General features: G+C 35.1%; 1 protein-coding gene across 4 annotated transcripts in view; it reads right to left on the bottom strand.

The window, feature by feature from the left end:
- The window catches only part of LOC113113834 (netrin receptor UNC5A-like), a 170,912-nt gene that overhangs the window by 71,494 nt on the left and 74,110 nt on the right, over positions 1-25,308 (bottom strand). For all 4 annotated transcript variants that reach the window (XM_026280329.1, XM_026280330.1, XM_026280331.1 and 1 more), the window contains exon 2: positions 15,029-15,250. In XM_026280329.1, the coding sequence (XP_026136114.1) occupies positions 15,029-15,250 (222 nt within the window). The remainder of the gene's footprint in view (positions 1-15,028; positions 15,251-25,308) is intronic.

The following is a 25,308-nucleotide window of genomic DNA, read 5'->3' as shown; positions in this document are numbered from 1 at the left end:
CCAAAATATTCTAAATAGCTCCAAGCTAAAGACCTACCAACCCATGAAAACTAGCTGGCATCACACTCTCTTTTGGGCTTATATCTCTTAAATATGTTACCTATCAGACAGGCATTTGACAGCACGGCAAAATAAGAGTTTTATTAACCAAATGACAACGAGTCTCCAGTGACCACTTGTGATCAGATTTTTATGAAGGGAGGGTTGTGTCTCTATATACATTACTTAACTCACCAGAATGACATGGCATATTGACGAAGCAAAAAAAAAAAAAAAAAAAAAAAACAGTTGGTACATAGTAATACATTTGTTGTCTATGTACAGCTTAAGAAGAAAATAACCATCTGATTAAAAACATAGTAATAATTAATGGAAAATTGCAAGAGAGAGAACGGTCCTTGTACATAGTCATTACAGGCATTATTTCATTGTCATGTGACCTTTCAGAAATCATTTTTAATATGCTGATTTGCTGCTCAATTAATATGGTGCTCGGTTATTAATAATAAAGTTTCAAAATATTTAGCTGATTACAATTTTTGTGAAAACCATGATACTTTTCAGAATTACTTTTTTGGGGAATTCTTTGAATAAAAAGTAAAAAAGAACAACACATTTTAAATAAAAAAATAAATAAATTAATAAATAAATAAATAAATAATAATAATAATAATAATAATAATAATAATAATAATAATAATATATATATATATATATATATATATATATATATATATATATATATATATATATATATATATATATATATATATATATATCCTTTCTTTAGATATATTATTACTTTACTATATATCCCACAAAAAATTTGGTTGGGAAAATTATTTTTAACATTTATAACAGTAAGTAATGTTTCTTGACCCGCAAATATAAGTGACACTGAAGACTGGAGTAATGGCTGGTGAAAATTCAGCATTGCCATCACAAGAAAAAAAAAAATATTGAAATAGAAAACATATTTCACAATGTTACTTTTTTCCCATTTTTTTGCTATTTTTTTTATGAAATAAATGCTACCTTTAATATCTAAGAGACCAAGAGGATAAATGTGCCGAAAACTGTATTTAGATAACATGATTGATAGACAATGGATATTTCTGAAAGCATTAATCTTTAGGGAGCAGCACACTGACTGTAACAGCCACTTTCCTGAATATCATGTGGCAATCTAGACCTACTCCAAATCGGTTCAGAAACCATTTCTTGTCCAAAACTACCTCCTCTGTAAAAATAAACATATGATTGGAGCACAAGCTGACAAGGAAGAGCCGTATGTTTTAATATTTGTTTGAATGCTAAGTGATTTTTGTTCCTAAGGGCTAGTGCACACAAAGCACAAACTGTCATCCACCCGGTTTCTCTGCCTATCCAAAATCTTCATGGACTATTAAGCTGTCACATCTCCTCCCTCCTCTCCCAGCGGCTGATCTATTTATAAAGCAACGTGAGCTGAACAGGTGCTGATCTGCATCAAAAATCATCGTACTTGATTGGTGACAGTTAAAAACTGTAACTGTCTTGGTGGATTGTTTATGTTTGGTAAGGCTTGAGTGACAAGCCGTAGCAGTCACAGAAGCGCTTTTATTTTTTTGCATGTCTAAAATGTGTTAACACCCATCTTCACCTGCACAATGCTGTTTTACAGTATTTCTACACACTAAATGTGAGCAAAAATTCTAGTCTCTATCTTTCTCATTAGGGGTAGATGGTATACTAGATAAAGACAGAAAAACAGTAGAAATTTCCAACTATTGTTTGCAAAATGATCATGATGCAAAAATGCTGGTACATGGTAGAAAAAGAAGGCGGAGCAGCAACAGATGTCAATCAAATTAGTGGCTGTTGCCCTTAGTTACAGCTGCAATCTCTGTAAAGATTTCCTAGTGGCACTTGTTCTGCTTAATGAAATAAGGAGAAAACAAAAAAACTAAAACTGGGGTGACTGAAATAAAATCTCATTTAACAGTGCATTTATCTACTTGACAAAAACATTCCCATATGCCACTGAAGAGTACATCAAAACATTAAATCACGCAGAGAGGTTTATAATTTTGAACTAATCATTTTGAAATAAAAGGAAAGACTATTTTTTTGTTTAGATATATAATATATAACATAAAAAAATATGAATAAATAATGCATTTTTGGATGTCACATCCCATTTCATGAGCATTTTTGAAATCCTGAACTACATTTCCTCTCTTCACTCCCATCACTGCCATTTTAATTGTGAAGTAAACCGCTCTCTGGGGCTCTTCGCATCAGCTCTATGGTGTCAATCTTCATTTCCTTCCACAAAAAGCAACACATCTTAATGGTACAGTATTGATAATCCATCGGTCTCCTAGTGCACAGTGAGAAAAAATAAATGCTTGAATCACTACCACAGGCATGTTGTTAGTCTAGATTGCATTCTGTGCAACAACAAGGGCATAACTCTTGATCAAAAAGTAATTACTTACTAGCTGTAAGCTATGGGCTGAGCTGAAATGGATTGTGGGAGTACAGACTGTGTGTACTGAGGAGCTTTCATCGTCCGGCAGAACTTCTGTTGTGCCAGACATTTACTCTAAATGCAGAAGATTTGGGGCACATCAGGTCAGTGAATTAAGCCAGCTTGAGGTAGCCTAAACAGCCATAATCACACCTGAATGACTCCAAGATCAAAGCAGCGCTCTTTAAAATATTACAACAAAACACGGTTATTTAGAAAATGTGTATGCTCAGAATGCAATAAATACATTTTTTGTATTTGCTTTGTGTGTATGTTTTACCCTCAATCAGAGGAACCATAATTTCTACAAAATAGCCATTATAGCCAATAGCCAATTTGATTAAAAAAAAAATGTATAATGAAAAGTATAATGGATTATTTAAATGAACACAAGAATGGCATTTAAGAACATTAGTTGGTCACACTATATTTTAAGGTCCAATTCTCGCTATTAACAAACCATTAACTCTGACTTTGCCTCAATAAACTCCTAATTTGCTGCTTATTATATTAAGTAAAGTTTAGGTACTGGGTAGGTATTATGGTCTGGTGCTCGAGGGAACGAGCGAGGACAAGGATGAATATAATAATACAAAGTCTTTAATAAGCCACAAAGAGGTTATCCACAGAGAGAAAGGCAGCGACACACGTACACCTTGATGATACCGGACAACCTAGAACACAATAGACAGGAACTAATATAGGGAATGTTAATTAGGATAATTGACAATAACGATCTGACACACCTGAACAACATGACACAATCACGGGGAGACAGAAACCAGGTCAGTGGAACATGAGGGAACAAATGAAAACAACGACAAAAGTCCATAACTGTTACAGTAGGATTACGGATGGAGAATATGGTCATGCAGAATATGTGCTTTATAAATAATAAACCGTCAATATGTTAATAATAGGCATGCTAATAAACAGCTGGTTAATAGTGAGAATTGGTCCCTGTAAAGTGTTACCCATTCGTAATTTAACAATACATTACACACAATACACAATAACAATTTATTTGATTAAATAAATAAATAAATAAATAATAATAATAATAATAATAATAATAATAATAATAATAAACAGTAATATTGTGAAAAATATAAAAATGTAATGTTTCTATTTGAATAAATCTGACCTTGCTGATATAGTGAATAGCATTGACTAGCATATATAGACAACTACTTTCAGTATTCTTTGATGAATAGAAAGTTTAATATTGATTTGAAATAGAACCCTTTAGTGAAAAAGTGAAAGTCTTTAGTGCGTAATTTTTTTTTTTTTTACAGAATAAAAGTATTAATGTATTGCAATATATATGAGCCAAACATTTAATTAATTTAATAACTATGGCAAAACCAGAAAGTATTCCTAGGAAGCACAGTACTCATTCCTGTTTAATTCAATTCAAGTTTATTTGTATAGCGTTTTTCATGATACAAATAGTTGCAAAGCAGATTTACAGAAAATTACGTTTTTTAAAAAAGGAAGCATAGCAGACTACTGTAGTAAAACCCTCCACACCCTGATTTCAAGTAATTATGAAGACGCCTGCAATCAGAGTTCAAATTTGCAAACTTTGTAAAAAGCTCTGGCATTTTTGTCTCAATCTACATTGCAATATAGTGCAATCTATATAAAATACTTTGTAAATGGTTTGTTTGGGGTTCATGGCATGCCACCTGAACCCAAGATTAATTTAGGCCTAAATCCAATGTTAACAAAAACTGAGTCTGTCAGACTGATGGGATGTGATTCAAGACAGTCTGTCCTTAAGGAACCGGATTTATGGTCAGCGATATTGCCTTTCGTTTAGACTGCGTGTGTGTGGTCAGTTTCTAAATGGTCTCTTTATGAAGCATTTGCAGTAATGCAGATCCTCTCAATGGTGCTGCCCTGGCTAGGCCAGTTAATGGGTCTGTCTGTGCACTGGATTACTGGAGCTGTTGACCTTGCCATCTGCTTCTGATGCCTCAACGCCAAACACTCTCCCTCTTTGCCATTCAGACAGGATGAAATACAATTCCCATTAAAGGGAAAGTTGCTAATAAAGCCTTATCAATTAGCCCCATTGCTATTGATTGATGTCTAGCAGGTGGCACGAGACGATTATGTTCATTTAGAGGTACACTGACTGTCCTCGCCTCCTACTCGTTCTTTTGATGCTCATTAAAGCCCCGGCTGTAGAGACATCAGCTACTGACTAAATCAGCCCTCTAACAACTCATTAAAGATCGCTTCATCACTGTTGAGTCTCATCTTTACATTTCTACATTGTTAGCAAGTTGTTCTCAGATGTGTGATGATCTTCATTTCTAGTCTTTATAATATTTGCTCTAAAAGTTGCTGTATAATACAAAATAATATATGCAGACACACTATACTGCTCAAAAGTTTTTTTTTATGTTTTTGAAAGAAGTCTTTTATGTTCACCAAGGCTAATTCATATTGTCAAATATTGTTACAATTTAAATAACTGTGCTAAAATTCAATATATTTTTAAATGTAATTTATTCCTGTGGTCATTACTCTGGTCTTCTAATATGCTGATTTGGTGCACAGGAATCATTTATTATTATTATTATTATTATTATTATTATTATTATTATTATTATTATTATTATTATTATTATTATTACCATATGCAATGTCAAAAGTTTTTTTGGAAACCATGATACATGATGCATTGTTTTTCAGGATTCTTTGATTGATAGATAGTAAAAAGTAAACAAGAAGCATTTATTATTATTATTGTAATATTATAAAGGTATTTTCTGTCACTTTTGTTTAATATAATCCTTGTTTAATAAAAGTATACATTTTTCAATAAATAAATAAAGAATGGCCTGGTTTCACAGACAGATTAAGCCAGGATTAGACCATAGATCAATTAGGGCATTTAAGTAATTTTTATTAACATTAACGCTACCTGTGTGCATCTTTCAGTTAAAACAGCTCAGACACGTTAGTCTGGGACAAGGCTTAAGCCTTGTCTGTGAAACCAGGGGGAATACCAAATAGTGTCAAATAAAATGTAAAATGATAATAACTTTCTGACCCCCAAACTTTTGAATTGTATATCTTATAGCATGAATGAATGCACTTGTTATGTTTTTTAAATCTTCTCTTCAAATAACCATGCAGTCCAGATTGAACTCCTCCATGGTCATGTTTGACAGCTCTGTTAGACTTTTACGTTTAAAGAATAAATAATATAATATTATTTAATATATTCACATCAAGTCTATAAGTACTTTTTCAAGTTCTTGGGAAAAAAAAACTATGAATAATAATGATTTCTCTAAATGGAGCTCTGTGATTGCTTTTCTTTCTGTTATTCAGTAAATGCAGGACCAGGAGGCCTGATGTTTCAAGAAAAACCTTAGCATATCAAAGAATGGTTTTTAATCAAAGACATTAGAGTCTGCATGAACTTAATTACACTGTTCCGAGTATGTGGACAAGGTGGCAATAATTCTCATGAGTTTTCAGAAAATTGCCCATAATTCATTTCACCTCAGGATATGCACTCATTCTCCTCTCCCACAAGCGAAACTAAGGTCCATTTTTTATAAATTCCCCCTATAATTCACATGGTAAAAGGGCCACTGAAGTTCTCCTTTTCTACTTGAGATCTTTTGAATTGGCATAAATCTCCCTCATCAATTAAAAGTGATTGTTCTAATCATCTTAGTTTGTCTGTAGGTACCCAGGAGTTTTACCTGAGAACAGTGAAAACAAGCTCAGAATGTTGGCACTGAAAAAAATCATTATAATCTGGAATCTGATCCAATAGAACTCGATTTACATTAATTTGATTAAAACAATATTATCAAAAATGCATGAATTAATTAACATTTTATCAACAATCTCATATTACCAAAACCAGGATCTCTAAGAAGTCAAAGAAAAATGTAATTTAAAGCATATCTTCTACTCGGTGAGGTTGTCTTTTGCAAAGAACCATCTCTAAAGAGGCAATTTATTTGGCAATTACTCTCAAAGTGTTGCCACAAATGACAATAAGACATGCGATGTTGAAATGCGACGTTGTCAGGTATGACAGATTATATGAGATAAAAGTGATCATGTTCAAAAGCATATTTATCTCCCACGTAAACCTCTCGGAGGCAACAAATCAAATCAAATCAGACAATCCAAAGCATTTGCAATCTTTCCAGCCTATGTCTGAGACTGCAGTTAGTTAAATGAGAATATTGGCGTAATGGACCAGCCGGCATCCAGGTCTGGTCCATGCAAATCCACTGTCATCATTGATTTCTCTTTGAATGGATATGTCTTCATCTCTTGCCTGTCCTAGATTAGTTTCCTCAGACGAGAGGATGAGAAACCTTTGCATGTGTGTGTTAAAGCAGAAGGGGAGAAGCTTTGAACTGGCCAGAGAAATACAATTGAGATAAGTTACTGGAGACAGGTAATGAGAACCAATAGACTCCCAGGAAATAATCGATATTGGACACTGATACACTGGAGAAGAAGAACACGTCGCAGCATTATTCTTCATTCGAGTAAACGCTGCAGATATAAGGGAGACGTGCACCGCAGACAGATACCATATAGTTGTTGATAACCTGATATTTGCAAACTAAAACATCCATCGATGAGATCAAACTGCCTCAAGGTACCAACGACTGAAACGCTGATAAGAGTCTTAATGGTGAGGGCAGAAATATGATGAAGGCTGTGACATTTTGAAGTATTGATAGTAAATATAATATATTGATATTGAGAGGGGAATATCATTAAGAAATATACATGTAATTTTTCAACCCAAAATATAAAAGACAAATGCATTTTTTTTCTTCTTTTTTTTATATTCTGAAATTATTTGCATAAAATAAAGCCACTTAAACTCAAAATTACATTACTCTAATGTGAAAATATCTCATTACTGTAATACAGTAATAGTAAAATATTCCTGTCTGGAAACAATTTCTTAAGATTCAATTCTCTTAAAATACTACTACTTTATGATGGATAAACCTTTTAAGCACCCTTAAAACATGTTAATAACACAGACATATATTAAAGACAATATAGAAAACTAAAAATAAACAACTACAACAAAAAAAAAAACAAACAAAAAAAAAACAATGTGCTGGAGAAAGAGAACTTAAATCTGGAAAATATAAAAAAATCAATTTCAGCAATCAGTGTTTACTATTATTTACACACATTGTTTTTTATGAACATTTTGAATAAGCTTTTATTTTCTTTTTTTGTTTGTTTTTTTGCACTTTTATCATTTTTATTTGTTTTTGTTTATTTGTACAATTACTAGATTTTAAGGTTAATTTTAATTTAGTTTTTGTTTTCATTTGTAGTTATTTCATTTCCAGTTAGCAATTTTAGTGATTATACTTCAGTCAAATGAAATAAACGTGAGGTGTTTCACAATGTTTGTTTATTTATTTATTATTATTATTTCAGCTTTATTTCAATTAACAAAAATGTTTTAATAGTTTTAGTTAACGATAACCCTGACAACACTTTTGCTGTAGCATTCCCTAAATTATAATACACTTTGCATACAAAATGAAAAATGTAAATGCCATGATGACTAAGGACAAAAGCCTGTTTAGCACAATGACACAACCTAAGACACAATATCCATACAACACTGATTTCCTTTGCACCTGAGCTGGCAAGACAAGTGGAACTACTTTGTACTCTCCGCTTCAATGAGCTGACATATGTTTGAGTTGTTTTTCTATTCAAAAGGAGTCTAGTTTACTTCCCAGCACTAACTTTGAGCTAGGCTTTCTGAAACTACACAGGAGACGATGCCTCCCGCTGCTCGCCTTTCAAAACACTGCTGACAGCACTATGTAGAAGTTGGAAGAGATCAATGTGGGTACCTTCGGAAACCTATACTGCTGGACATCTGTTTGTCCTTCATCTCTGGCCAAATGCTGGCCATTCATCAACAACACACAGGCAAGAGGAATGGAGTGTCATGTTTAGACCTTGTACTGTCTCACTGTTGACAACAGATTGTATTCAAACAGAGCGACAGTTACCAAATTCATGCAATGCTTCTGTTAACATCCAACAGCATGAATTAACTTGAGTCAAAATAGAGTGACAGTTAAAACAAACAGCAAAATAAATTGTACTTCTTCATTAGAAATTTCCCAAAAAAAAAAAAAAAAAAAAAATTATATATATATATATATATATATATATAATTTTTTTATTATATATATATATATATATATATATATATATATATATATATATATATATATATATATATATATATATACAGTATTGTTCAAAATAATAGCAGTACAATGTGACTAACCAGAATAATCAATGTTTTTCGTAAATTTGTTTATTGCTACGTGGCAAACAAGTTACCAGTAAAATGGAGGAACATATTGTGGACTGATGAGAGTAAAATTGTTCTTTTTGGGTCCAAGGGCCACAGGCAGTTTGTGAGACGACCCCCAAACTCTGAATTCAAGCCACAGTACACAGTGAAGACAGTGAAGCATGGAGGTGCAAGCATCATGATATGGGCATGTTTCTCCTACTATGGTGTTAGGCCTATTTATCGCATACCAGGGGTCATGGATCAGTTTGCATATGTTAAAATACTTGAAGAGGTCATGTTGCCCTATGCTGAAGAGGACATGCCCTTGAAATGGTTGTTTCAACAAGACAATGACCCAAAACACACTAGTAAACGGGCAAAGTCTTGGTTCCAAACCAACAAAATTAATGTTATGGAGTGGCCAGCCCAATCTCCAGACCTTAATCCAATTGAGAACTTGTGGGGTGATATCAAAAATGCTGTTTCTGAAGCAAAACCAAGAAATGTGAATGAATTGTGGAATGTTGTTAAAGAATCATGGAGTGGAATAACAGCTGAGAGGTGCCACAAGTTGGTTGACTCCATGCCACACAGATGTCAAGCAGTTTTAAAAAACTGTGGTCATACAACTAAATATTAGTTTAGTGATTCACAGGATTGCTAAATCCCAGAAAAAAAAAATGTTTGTACAAAATAGTTTTGAGTTTGTACAGTCAAAGGTAGACACTGCTATTTTTTTGAACACACTCCTTTCAACTAATTCAACTAATTGCCCAATTGCACAGCCTTAAGAGCGTGCATATCATGAATGCTGGGTCTTGTTTGTTTTCTGACAATCTACTGAACCTACTGGTAACTTGTTTGCCACGTAGCAATAAAAAATATACTAAAAACCTTGATTATTCTGGTTAGTCACATTGTACTGCTATTATTTTGAACAATACTGTATATATATATAATAAAAAAAAAATCAGAGAATATATATTAAATCAAATTTGTCTTACCTAGTTATATTTTTAGTGACATCTGAGAATATAAGCTTGTATATATATAGAAATATTTATAAATCATTAATAATTTTTTTAAGGATATTCACTTAACATGTTAATATGTTGAGATTTTGTAAAGTAGTTTCATAGTCCTTCCAGGTGGCAAAATGTGATCTTCACATCAGCGAATGAAGAATGTGTGTGTGCATTCAAAATGTGACTCACAGTTAAATAAATAAAAACAATGTAATCTCTGCCAAAGAAACTGAATGTTAATAGTCTGGTGTGTGCATGTGTTATAGACAGATGACAGGAGTTTATGCCTGTCTGCTCTAATACCTAGCAGCATATCCTCCATCTTAAGAAATATGATGTTCCCCTGAAAATTGTTGCAGCTCCTCCGCAGCATGTCATCCGCACGTCAGCTCACCCAATCAGCTGTCATGCTGTGAATTGGAGGTTTTAAGTTACAGATCACTTATGAATCCTAGCACACGCATGACGTGAATCCCTATGCCCCTACGCTGCCTCTGCCAAGGAGCGTCAAACAAACACAAACATCCGCTTGCTGAATGCTGACGAGCTGTTCCCCGCCTCCACCTCCTGAGAGAACGAGGGGAAGACGGAGAACGGGAGACACCGAAAACCCTTTAGGAAATTCTTTTATTCTACTGACACTAGGAACAATCATTGTAGAAAGCCGAGGTGAGTGCTTGTCGGCAGATCCCAATCAATCATGAGACGGAGGAAAATAACAGAAAACGCAGCATGTCCACATAAGAACGGGTACAGCTGCATAAATCGGCTACAGCGCCGGCTACATCTCTTAAACTGCTCTCAGAGGGGAGAGTGATTAAACCTCAGAGGAATTACAACACGAAGCTGCCTTGAAAAACAAGAAACAAATCAGAAACTGCAGAGAAACCATGCTGGACTTGATTGAGGGAACTGACACTAATCATAAAAAAAAACAAAAAACAACCCAGACAGTTCAAGCTTTAAAATATTTTTGTGCAACATTTCAAAACATAAAACCAAGTATTTTGGGACATGCAGCAGTAACTTATTGTTTTTATAAAACAGCAGAAAAGGCAATATGAAAAACCAATGTATATAAATAATAATAAATAACTCTTCTGCCAAGTAATGTAAGTAATTGGACCAACTACAGGGGCTGTTTATAGTTGCCAAGAAACGTAGTATCTTTGAACATTAATATAGGCTGTCTCGATCCAATCTCTAGTGCAATAGTATATATGCTGCTCAGGGAGTCTCAATTTTAGTCAGAATCATTCAGTGCACCACAACAATCCCTAGAAATTCCCAAAATGCATTGTAAAACAACAGTAAGCACTGACTATATACACACCAATCTCTTGCAAAATCCCTCACAGTATCGTATCTGCCCTCCCCAATGCCTGATTATTTTCTTCAAGCTAATCAAAATAGCCTTTCTTAACCCATTAGCGCTACGCTAAGCTAGTAGCAATAACTAAATGCTACTGAAAATAAGATTCTGCAGTGGATGCGAGCTTGGTTTACGGTGGCCCAGTGGTTTACAACACAAACAAATTACCACGACACAAAATGCATAGGATTAACTTTGTTCGGTTGTGATTTAATTTAATTTTGTTATGGCATGTTTCTGTTGTGTTGTGCTGATTTCATTGCATTGTGCCTTGTTTTCGTTGTGTTGCAGCTTGTTTCACTTTTGTTACATGGCTTTTTTACCATTGAGTTATGCTAATTTTGTTGTGCTGTGGCATGTTTCCATTTTGTTCAGGCTTGTTTTCTTTGTGTTGTGAAAATTTGGTTGTGTTGCAGCTTGTTTCCATTGTGTTGTGGCTTGTTTCTGATATGCGTGCTAATTTTGTGTTGTGACTTCTTTTTGTTGTGTTGTAGGTTGTTTCTGATGTGTTGTGCCAATTTTGATGTGTTTCAGCTTGTTTCTGTTGTGTTGTGCAAATTTCGTTGTGTTGCTTGTTTCCATGCTGTACTGTGGCTTCTTTCCATTGTGTTGTGTTGTAATTTTGTTGTGTTGTGGCTTGTTTTTGTTATGTTGTGCTAATTTCGTTGTGTTGCAGCCACTGATCTATAATATGGAACTGGATTGCTCATGACGTCATAAAAGGGAAGCCACCAAGCCGCGATATTAGTAATCCCTAGTGTATGTAAACGTTCTGTTGAATTAATAGGAAATTATTTTAATAAGAAAACATTACCTAACAAGTCAGCGTTTATAAATCTGAAGTATCTCTGTACATTATTACAATGCAAACACCCTAGGCATGCAAACAGTTATTTTCTTAAATGCCACAAATTTCCCCTACTTATTAAAAAGCTACGTTAATTTCAGCAGCGAATATAATGAACATGATTAACATCAGACAGACACAACCTCAACATATATAACAAACGACAAAGTGCTTTATTCAGAGAAATAACTATTAACAGTACAGATTTAAAGACACGAAGCTTTATTTCCAAGATGGTAAGTTAAGCTTTTCATTCATCATAGAGCAATATTAACGGACGCTATTGTATTATTCAGATCCATTTCTGATACTAATAAGTTCATGTTTAATAATTCCTGAATAATTTTGTTCATAAATAAATAAGCTATATTTAGTGTTTGATCGTTACCTGTGTCGTCAGTACGGAGCAAACACCCACCTAAACGGTTTAAATATATCGCTTATCCTGCCCAAAAGACCGTAAACACTGCAGATAACATCTGAACATTAATTTACATACACATAACATAAAAAGGAGTCCCGTTTGACTGATTTGCTTCAAATTGAGTTATTTTAGGTCATTGGTTTGAATGTGACTCAATGGTGCTCTCTGCCGGTAAGGATTAGTAAAATGGCGGATCCAACTCTTCTGGTGGCTTCCAGGGGGCAAGGAAGTCGACCGGAAGTTGAAGTCGGGTGGGGGCTGCCATCTTTTAGCAGAACTTCACTTGAGTTAGCATTCCCATTGACTCCCATTCATTTTGGCGTCACTTTGACAGCGAATAACTTTACATCTGAGGCGTTTAAAGACTCAGTTTGTCCATTATTTATTTCTAAAGATACACGACAATGTATAAAGGGCTCCATTACCTTCTATGTTACATTATGGCCCCGTATAAACAGTTTTTGTACAAAATAGGCTAACGATTGCGTCATAACCACTCGGCTCTCTGTCGCATTACCGTACAGACAGGAGGAGAAGCTCGTAGGCAATTAACTTAATATGGCGTACTGGCGTTACATTTTAAAATACTATACAAAATAGTTAATCAGAATACTTACTCCTGCTCACTCACGACAAAGAACTCCCTGCTCAAGCTCGCCGTCTCTGCAAGATTAACGATGGCATTTTGCACGCACAGCCACTTAGAAGATTTACATCTGTCAGACAGGTTGCTGACGTCGTCAAGCTTCGCTTGAGTCTGCGCGTCAGAAACAGAAGTGCTAAAAAATGCTAAAAATGGGCTTCACTTGTCTCAATTGAGTTCCAATGGGGTCGCTGTGTCCATTTATTTTACTGTCTATGGTGGCTTCACTGCCTGTTGTGAGTTTAGAATGCAATGAGCGATCCAGTCATACATAGATCAGTGGTTGCAGCTTGTTTTCGTTGTGTTGTGCTTATTTCGTTGTGTTGTGTCTTGTTTCTAAGGTATGATGCAGCTTGTTTCCGTTGTGTTGTGGCTTGTTTTCATTGTGTTGTGCTAATTTCATTGCATTGCAGCGTGTTTCTGTGTGTTTTGGAGATTTTCGTTGTGTTGTGGACAACTGGGCCACTATATTGATTTACGCCAACAATTCTCAAGTTGAGAGATAGCAAATCCTACTGCACTGCATATAGCTTGTTCTCACATGCGCTAACAGGTAGACAAACATCTGATATATGTTCTATTACAACCTAAACGATAAAGTAAATGAGATATGATAATAATTGGAATGATATAAAGAAATGCAAAACAAAACTTGTGTCAACCATGTTAGAAAGCTAGTAACAGCTGTTTGAAATCTAATTGCAGCAGTAACAACCTCAAATGTTCAAATTAATGGCACTATTACAATTAAATTTACAACCAAATATATTGAGTACATAAAATAAACAGGAAAAAAAAATCAATTAACAGAGTAAAAAGGAAGCATAAAATTATAAATATGTGCTATGGGATCCTTTTTGTTGTGCAATAGCCTACACAATAGCACAACTTAATTTCAAACTTTTACTTAATTAATATATATTTTTAATATATTATCTAAGCGTTATTCAGATTCCTCTATTCATATATTATCTTTACTTTTGTGAAGCCACACAACTTTCTCATAGTTTCTCAAATTAAAGGTAATATTTTTTAGTCATTGCACATGATAAGCTGCCTGATATGTCGATAAAAAAAACATTTGTCTTTCGATCTGTTATCATTTATCTTGGGCCAAAACTCTTCATTAAGTGACCTTACATTATGTGAGGCCAGAATTGTCCATAACGCTATTCATAAGTTAAACATCCTACTCTATATTGCCTCTGTATAGAGTATGACATCATCGTTATGTATAATGTGTAGTCTAATACCCATTTATTAGTTTGCCAAGTTTACAGAAAGAACTTTGGCCATAACATTGCTTGGGAACCATGAACAGCCTACGGTTAAGCTAAATGATTACTATTAATAAATAGAACAGAACATTAGTCTTATATAATACTGCTGTTACTGCAGTTTTAGAATAGCTTTCAGTGTGCATAGCAACATCTGGTAACTACAGTAAAATCACTGTAAGGCATTTATTAATAAATTATATTATTAACTGAATACAAAACTTTAATAAAATTTTTTAAATTATTTTATTTATTTATCTATTTATTTTTTGCTGTTTTCGCTGCCTCTGCTCCAAAAACCAAGTAATATCAAAACTAAACCGGCCCTTTGTGAAAGACAGTACACTAATGCAACAGTACAATCCCTGAGCACAAAGCAAGTCCTGTTCATGATATGGGCAGAAGACATTTTGAAAATTGCTTTGAAGGAAGTCCTTGTATTTTGTGCTATACTACAAAAGAAGAAAGAGCAGCACATCTAGAAAGCATCCTTTATAGGCGCTCCTGTTTTCTAGTGTCATTTTATAAATGCTGCAGGTCAGCCGGCTTATTGTTGCCCTTGGAGAGAGTGTTGAGAGGGTCTACCTGTGGCAGGGTCCACGTCACGCTCGATCAAGTGCTGATCCTGGTGAACCCATTCGCCGTTGCACTTGAAGTAGATCTGAGTGGCAGGGGTCGAGCGGCAGGTGAGGGTCACTGGCTTGTTCTTAACGATATAAACATCATCAGGCTCCACCAGGAAGTGTGGCAGCAGGTCGGAGAAGGCCGCAGGAAGCGGATGTGTTACAGTGGCCGCGTGCTCTCCACCTGTGCAAGCAAGTGAGATAAAACTTTAGGGACAGGTTGTGGTTGTTCAGATGCCTGAAACCTTTTAGAAGTGCAAAGAGATAATGAGTGTATCTGATTTAATTTCACACTCCGAACCCTGTGAGCGGACAGATTGCTTTTGACATGCACCTGAGTGCAATACTAATGTTGTGCATCCTTATGTGGTAGAATACAGATATTCTGCCAACCTCAGCTGACACAACGTCTCCGCTACAGCAGGTCTGGGAGATCATACTAATGGTGTGGCGTCAAACGTGTTAGCTTTTTCCTGAGTGATGTGGGATTGTACTGATGGGGTGTACTGACTTGGCTAGGTTTAAATACATATTGTAAGCAACTTCTGTCACAATGAGAAACTGATGTGTGAAATGTTCATTTACTGCACATGAAATTACAAGAAATGAATGCTTAAAAGGTTTCAACAATTAAAAGTGTTGATACCAAATTCACTGGGATAAACACATAAATGCAAACCTCATTCAGTCTACTCTCTACAGCACATTGATTTTTGTGATTTTTTTTTTTGTCACTTTCATTTTTCTTCTTTTCATTTCTTATTTGTGAACTTCATCCATTCACCTGCCAGAATACTCTTGAATGTAAAGTGTTTAAAAATATAACAAATTATTTTAAAGCACTTCAAATTTAAGTCAACAAGACAACATGCTGTTTTAATTTGAGATGCTAATGAGTAAGTTATTAAAGCAATTTGAAAATTAATAACCATTCCACCTAAAAACATATAGTGTTCTTGAAGCTTTAAAAGTGCAGTTTTTTAATCACAAAGTAAAAAGTTTTTCATAAATGGGACTAATCCAGTATAATGTTTCTGTTTGCTTTGACTCCAACATGCAGAAGAAAATAATATCAATGGCATTTTTAGCATGTGAAAAAATTATTACATTTAATCATATTTTAAGCTGGAGTCTCTGAGACCAAACATAACATTTATTTTATTTCATTTCATTTTTTTAAATGAAGGACATGATGGAATAGCTTGAAATCAAATCAAATGTTCAAACTGTCTTTTGATTTAGATTTTAAAAAGACCTTGGAGTATCTTGGATTTAAATATGTATTTACATTTATAAATTATTAGTTAATTTCTGTCAATTTCAAGACATAATTCAGTTTTTATGTGTTTAGAACAGATTTAAGAGCCCCTGGGTCTTATTGAATTATAATCACAATTAATAGCCAAAACCTATTAAGCAAATAAAATAAACAGAAAAATATTAAAAGATTTAAAATTAAACTTAGAATTAAACACACACACACACACACACACATACAAACGAGCTTGTAACAAGAACATTGCTTCTGTTTGCTTCAATTTGCTTTAAATAAATAAATAAATAAATAAATAATTATATATATATATATATATATATATATATACACACACATAATAAATCAATAATGCTTTAATATGTAAAAAATCATTATGTTTATTATTATTTTTTACACCTGGAGTTCCTGGGATCCCAAATAGCTATAACTTTTTTTTTTTATGAAGGACAAATGATTAAATACATTAGTTTATAATTCTCACAAGATAAACATATTTTTTGAGATATTAAAAAGGCATTGGAGTCTCTTAGATTTAAATATATATTATATATTATATAGTTTTAAATATCTATTATCTATTATTATTATTATTATTATTAATATATTTAATTTCAAGACAAAATACAATTGTTAAAAAAATAGGTTCAAGAGCCCCTGAATAGGTCTTATTCCATCCTGAAAGAGACATATGCTACTATCTTTCACCGCCAACAGAAAGACAATGGGTGTGTGTGTGTGTTTGTGTGTAAGAGAGAGCGAGTCCCCTTGTTAACAGGCCGAGTAAAAAGCTTCTGAGTGGTATGGCCTTGTCAGGTTTGCCTTCAGCAGTGCCGAATCCCATCTCTACTCTCTCTGCTGTTAATCACAGCCTTTTAAGATCAGAGCTGATGGGCCGCAGGCCATAAATCCCTCTTGCTGAATGACCACGGCACTTCAAAACACGCTCGGCAGGCCCTTACTCAACTCTTTATTACGCTCGGGCTGAACATGGTGACGTGACTGCCAGCCATTCACTGACTGACAGGAGCCGTCTCAAATAGGCCGCATTAAACGTGAGACGAACAAGCTCTTTATTCCGACGACCCCCAGTAGCACAGAGAGATCAGGTGGGGTGCACGGCGCTGTTTACGGATCAAAGATCTGCCTGACTTTGTGGGCGGAAATGTTTCTCCCCCGCGTAGATTTATGCAAGGAGCGCCGAGGCGGTTGGATTCATAAATGTTTGGAGAGATTCAATGAGAAATCATCATTAATCAGAGCTTGGCCCTGCGACTTGCGGGAGAACGATTCTTTAGCGCGGCGCGGAAACGGAGCGCACCCTATCAGTAATTTTGTTGCTTCATTTGTTAGCTGCAATGTTTTTCTGGTCTTTGTAATTAAGAATGAATTGCTAATTTATCCTTTTCCGCCCACAATCCAGAGTAATCAAGCAGCCTCGGCTGGCTGTTTATTCCCTCTCCATGCTGGAGGTCCCACACTATTGTGCATCACACACACACACACACTTACACACACACACACACACACTACATGTCTAGCCTTCAGGACTGAACTAAATTTTTAGAGTGATCACTTTTACCAATTAGTTTTTCTTTGGTATGTTTCTCATTACAGAGTTTTTAGACACTTGTTGAGTGCAAATAGCCAATATAGCGTCAAAGCCATGAAGCATGACTTGCATAAATGACTTGCTTGTGCAAAACATTTTATATTTGAGTTATTGTCATGCCACTTTGTTTTTTATTTCAGTCTTAGTTTTAATAATTTTAGCACTTCAGCTCTTTATTTCAGTTAGTTATACAACATTTCTTATTAAAATTGTTGTTTATTTACAGTTTTTCATCTCAAATAATTTTTTTCCAGCTTTCTACAAAATATTTTTATTTTATAAAATGCTTTTTTTTTTATGTATGAGGTAAAACATAAAATAAAATACAATTCAGCTTTGCATCACACAAATAAGTTATATTTTAAAGTACATCAAGATAGAAACCTGTTTCACAATATTTTGATCAAATAAATGCAGCCTTGATGAGCATAAGACACTTTATAAAAAAAATATATATATATTATATATAAAAAAATTCAATACTAATTACTGATCCTACAGCTTTGAAATGCAATGTGTATGTATGTGGGTATATATAAACACAGTATATATACATACATGTACAAACACATACATTCACACAATGTAAATAAATGAAATTAGGTTGCTTGAAATGTTGGCACAAACATCTGTATAAACAAACATACACACACAAATCCCATTTTCAAATAACTATAAACCTCCTCATAGAATGGATATGAAATGGAACTATACACCTACTCATGAATCACAATCACACAATTAAGCTAGTTTATCTATACTGTGATATTAACTCACAAAGTAATAGAAGAAAGGCTGTTAAAGACAAATTGTATCACGCAAAAAGCACATCTCTACTAATGAAACAGCAAGGCTAACGCTGACCTTTCCAGCACCTTCCTCATCTCCCCCTGCAGAAAACCACAACCCGGGTCACGCAGGTAACATTAGCCAAAGTAATAAACATCAAGCCTCCACGCCAAGACATTACCCAGCCTCGCCAGGCCTGGTGCAACACATCATAATAATGCTGCTCTGCTCATTTCCTTTTGTCATTTTACGTGGTGTGCTGAGTTGCTAATTCATCAGGGTGAAATACAGTGAGAAGCAAAGCTACGGCTATTGAACCTCCACTAATGTATCGTGTACGTGTTAAACTCTTAATAAAAACTAAATGTTCTGTGTCCAATGAAGGACATACATCACTTTCCAGTTTCACCCCCCTCTGTTACATTACATTTTGTGCTACGACAGACAAGTAATTTATCTTACAGGGACATTCATTTATTAAAAACATGCTCAAATGAATCGGGAATTCAAGCCGTTCTGTTGCAAGCAGAGGATGGTGCAATCAAGGCAATTATTGCAGGTCAAAATGGCTTTCTTTGTGCTGATGTAAGACCGAGCGCCCACGGGATGTGGTCCGTCTAATGAGCCTTAATTTGGCAAAGTGATGATGGCCATTAGCTTCTCATGGTGACCTTTTCTACAACATGAGAGCTCGGTAAAACCAGCAGGCAGACCTGGCCCAATCTGTCCAGGTGGGATGCATGTACGGCTGAGGTGAGATATGACAATCATAAATGAGCTTCCAGACTGTTTGTGACCGTCTACATCTGTTTTCCTGACCAGTCTCAAAGGTTTCAGGCTTTGTTGAACGTAATAGAAATGAATTCATTTTTATTTGGTATTTCAAAGTATTGCAATATGTTATTCTCACTATAGTGAATTGATATTCTCACTGCAAGAGTCCATCTTTTTCCTCATAATTTATTTATTTATTTAGACACTGACTGCTAACCAAGGTGCACTATTCCCATGGTGCAATTTTTAGGCTATACGTTTGGCATAATGCCTTTAATATGAGAGGACAGTTCAGAGAAAGACAGGAAACAACTGGACAGGAGAGAGAGGAATGGGACAGAGAAATGACGATGAGCCGGAACTCAAACTTGGGTCGCCCGAAGCGCTATTGCGTCATATGTCAGAATCATTTTATCTTTACTGGAATGTGCCAATGCTCAACTCTATTTAGAAGTCTATGCAATGAGGTAAAGCAGGAAATTCAGCACTAGTTGCACATTCAGAAATGAGTGAGTAAAAGATTGCAATACATCACATTTTTGTAACACAATACAATAAACATATACTGTATATATATATATATATATATATATATATATATATATATATATATATATATATATATATATATATATATATATATATATAGATATAAGCCTATATCAGACTATTAAGTCTATATATATGCATCATACATGTGCAATTTCTTTTAAAGGGGGGGTGAAATGCTCATTTTCACTCAATATCCTGTTAATCCTGAGTACCTATAGAGTAGTACTGCAGCCTTCATATCTCCAAAAAATCTTTAGTTTTATTATATTTATAAGAGAAAAATAGTCTGTGCCGATTTTTTCCGGAAAAAACACGAGCCACTGGAGGCGTGACGTGTGGGCGGAGCTAAAGAATCACGAGCGGGAGTAGGCTTTTGCGTTGAGAGCGTTTGTAAGTTGTGACATTACCGTGAGAAAAAAAAAAACATCATCCAAAACAAACCATGGCTTACAGTCAGATTCAGTCGTTTATTTATGATACAGAATCAGATCCAGAGGCTGAAACTGAACGAGAGCAGCAGCAGCAATGACTCGCTCCGAGCGGGGCTCGCACCCAGTTCTCCGGCATGGGAGGCGGACGCACTAACAAGGAGGCAGAGACATTTTGGTTTTACTCACCACCTGCGGTTTCAACACACGATCCTTAAGAAAAAAACGATGTGCAAATCCGTCGTCAAACTGGGCCTTGTTTGTAAAACAAGCATCTTCGAAATGCAGGGAACAAACACAAACACTTGCACAACTCCGTTGGTGCGCTGTAAAAATAAACTCCGTCCACTGGTCCCTTAATGTTTTTTTTTTTTGGTAATCTGTGCTAGGCTTGGGCGGTATCCAAATTTTGATACCGTCAAACCTCCTCCCTGTTTTACCTTGGTATGCGGTATTACCGTGAATAATTAAAAAAATATGACGTAAGGCTGAGACAGCATCACCAAACTGTTGGCTTGTGCCTAAACCATTCAGAAACTGAATACTAAACACTAATACTGAAACAATAACAAAATGACATGCACAACAATATTAACAACTTTTATTAGTAACAAATAGCAATAGTCAAACATAATTAAATTAACATAAATATACAGAACAGTTTTTGCGCAGAGATGCGCACACAAATCAATAAAATCACTTGGGGTGTGCACAGATATTATTATTATAATATTCGTTCGGCTCTAATTATTCGATAAATAAAAATGATATTCGAATTTCGACATATTTTTGCTTGCCATAAAGAAAAGAAAAAAGGGAAAAAAGTCCACAATAAAACTTAATTCGGTCACTTTCTGTGATTCTCCACGGCATATTTGAAGATGTATGAAAGCAAAAAATAATTAATGAATAAATAAGAACTGCGGTCTTCTACAGTACTTCAAATATGCCGTGGAGAATCACAGAAAGTGACCGCATTCAAGAACATTGTTCCGGCGTCTCTCAAGCAACGAATAAACACCGCTAACTTGGAGAATGCAGTGAAAACTCCTCTTCTCGCATCTGCCCTAGACCCTCGGCCCAAAGATCTCAGGTTTTATTGATGAAAACATGAGAGAAGTAAGAAAAAAAAACTTTTTTGAACATTATCAGAACATTTTCCTTGATGCGAGACGAGTGGTGCGTCACCAGAGGATGCAATGCCCACTCGTCGGAAAAGATCTTCTTCTTCTCCAGTTCTTCAGCGATGATTACAGAGAGTCCAGCCGAGACGAGTGGGAACAGTTCTTGCTGGAGCCATGTATTCCACCAGATGAGGATCCCATTCAGTGGTGAAACGAAAGCACACCGTTATTTGGGAGTCCCGCCAACATCTGTGCAGTCAGAGCGCGTTTTCTCCGCGGCCGGCCTTATTTTTAACAGACGGAGCCGACTTTCCCCCGATCATGTTTACATGCCCGTGTTTCTTAACAAGAACATGTAAAACAATAGAAAAAAAAAGCAAAAATGATTTGCAGACAGTTTCAAAGTTAGGCTAAGTGTAAGCTACATTCTGTACAATGGCATAATTGCGGCAGGCTGCTTTACGTTTTTTCTTTGTTCATATTTTATTTTTATTTTATTTTATTTTTTGCTTTTAATCTGTAGGCTATACTTTTGTTTGTTTGCGTTGTTAAAGTTTTTCAGCTACAAAACACGTCACGATGTGTAATGTTCAAGCTTATTGTGTGTAAGCTTGTTCCAAAATGACAGAAACAATAAATGTTGCTGAAAAATAACGTCTCATTAAACTTAATTTAAATAAACGAATATTCGAATATTCGTTTTTTGTGAGCTCAAAATTATTTGAATGTGATATTTGCGGAAAAACGCCCATCAATAAAAATCACACTGCATGAACAACTTTAATTAACAAAGAGCAGATTATAAAAAAGAGCGAACTTCTTTCCAGTCTTCTTTTCCAAAATAGTTTTTAATGAAAACCAAATAAAAATACCCGAATCCAAATAAATAAAAAATAAACCGTGCCAATAGGAACGAATGTAGAAATACAATCTAGTCAAGATTTTTCGCTAGGGCACGTTGTGGACCGACCTGCGGTGCAGAAAACCTGCTCCGATGGTGTGCTTGCCTACTATCGTGCCACTGGCGACATCTGGGGAAAACACCAGTCAGCATTTTTCCATGAATGAAGTGGGTCCTCGTCTCCTTGAGTAACTGGCTCTAAACAGTAGGCTGTTATTTCAGCTCCGATTCGGTCCTCTACGTTGCCGATGCCGACAGGACCTGCCATTGTTTTTTTTTTGTTTTTTTTGCAGCATATTCCCAGAGTCATCTTTTTTTCGTGAGGGCACAATTTTCAAATAGCCTCATCCTTATTTACCACCTCTTCCTTCTCGTTCGGTCGAAACCCGAAATAGCCTACTGGCAAACTGCAGAATTTATGTACATTTTTTTGAGACCAGGTCACTTGGTGCGCAACTCGCCATCTTTTCCCCTCCTCTCTCTTTCTCCTCGTCTCGTTGTCACGCGATGACAACCACGCATACACATTTCTAGGCATTAAATAAATTATATTTAATATTTAATCATTGTCTCCTATATAAGTGCATTGTTTTTTTTGTTTTTTTTAACGGTATGACGGTATTGGAACTGATACCTGATACCGTTGCTATTTTTAGATCCCGCGGTATACCATATTACCGTATTACCGCCCAAGCCTAATCTGTGCAGGGTTGTCTTGCCCTGGCAACCAAAAACACACTTCTTTTGTGACATTTCGCGACGCTCTCGCTCTGATCAGTGAACGTCTGTTGTGCTCTCAATGCTCTGCTATATGGGAGCACGCGCTCTTCCGGCAGACGTGCCCTCAGGACCCATATAAGGAAATTCCGCTCCATCTAACGTCACACAGAGTCATACTCGAAAAAAACTTTCCGAAACTTGTGACAAACCGGAAGGAGTATTTTTGGAACAGAAATACTCCTTCAAACATACAACTTAATTTTTGAAACTTTGTCCATGTTGAGCATGGGAATCCAACTCTTTAACAGTGTAAAAAACTCAGTATGCATGAAATAGCATTTCACCCCCCCTTTAATTAACCATCCATCATAATTTTTTTGAAAAAACATGTTTAACATATCAAATATGATACATCAGACTTTTAATGGAAATTTATTTGGACATTTCTCAATCATCATTAGCTAGGTTTCCATCCAAAGTTGCAAATTAAACTTGCATGGAAAATTAGAATATACCATAAAGATTTGCGAATAAAGCACCATTTCCATCCCATTTGTTCAAAAGAGCAAAATTGTCACTTCCTGGGAAATTGGCGTAAATTATTAATAATAAAAATGAAAGTTGGTGCAACTGGGGAAACCTATGACTCTTTTTTTCCTACACAATAAATGACTTGGATTTCAGAGTGCAGACAAAACGCAATAAACTGTGTCATGTTATTTTGCGTTTGGAGGCGGATGATGTTTGGGAATGCAATCGTATAAGACAGTTCTGTGAGGTAACTACATCAAATCATTCTGATGAAAGAATGTGGCACAGACATTTCAGAGTGATCAAAACAACATTTGAGATGGTGTGCAATGAGACTGGTGTGCGATGATTTGTTGAGGCAAAATCACATGAGAGTTTTTGTTGCACATCGAGGAATTAATATGGTCAGTGTGTTTCCAGTATATTTTATGTTTTCTTATTAGACAACAATAAATTACCCACAACAATTGATCTCCCATTTAATGTGCATTGGCATTTCCATCCAGTGTTAAACAGCCGCTGCATTGCACTGCATTTTTTATTTTTTTTGTCACGATAAAAACTACACAGCTTTGATCATATAAACTTAGGAGACACACATGGCAACTGATATTTATATGCATTTTGTGTAAGTAGTCTTCTCTAAGATCTCATTGATTTACAATACAACAAGCTATCAGAATGTTATCTTAATTGTTGGCTATATACTGTAAATATCTTCGACTACACTAAATTGCATATTTTTGTTTGGTTTAAGCCTTTGAATATAACTGATGTGTTTTCCCTTCTCGATTAGCCCATAAAAGTCATATTTATCAAAATAAATAATAATAATAAAAACTTTTTAAAATCATATTAACAAACTTCAATTTCATTTTCTTCTTTTTAAACACTCCACAAGACTAATAACTGGTCAAAAAAACACAAAAAACAATATACGTAATATATATAATATTTATAGATGGATAGATAGATAGATATATTAGTTTTAATCTTTAGATAATGTAAATTAATGACCACTCATTTAAAATAAATAATTGCAATACATTTAAGCTGCATTCAAATAAAATTCTCAATTTTACAAGTGATGAAAAAAAATCCCAACTGTACATTTAATTGCAATAAAAAAAATAAAAAATAAAAACAGAATAAAAAAATAAAAAATCATCTCACTTACGAGAAAAAATGAATAGCCTTTTCCCTTAAAGACAGTAAAATTACAGGTCATGTCAGCTGCCCGTGTGTGACTGAGAATGTTTTAAACAGCTGGCTCGGAGGAGGGCGCCTTTACCTCCTAAACGGACAAACTGCGTGGGACGTTTGCACGTTCTGTTAACAAACGTTCCAGCTCATGACAAAGTTAAATCCTTTATTCATGAGAGCATATTCTAGCCATGCAAAGCTTCAAATTAAAGTCATTCTGTAAGGCTGATTGATGAACTTCCTACGCTTATGTTGTTATAGAGTTTAATATATTCATCACTCTCTTTGCACTTATTTCATATGCATGCATGCACACACACATACAAAGAAGAAAA

This window comes from Carassius auratus, chromosome 14 (genome assembly GCF_003368295.1).
Source record: "Carassius auratus strain Wakin chromosome 14, ASM336829v1, whole genome shotgun sequence".
Classification (NCBI taxonomy): Eukaryota; Metazoa; Chordata; class Actinopteri; order Cypriniformes; family Cyprinidae; genus Carassius; species Carassius auratus.
This window is presented reverse-complemented; position numbering and strand designations above follow the sequence as displayed.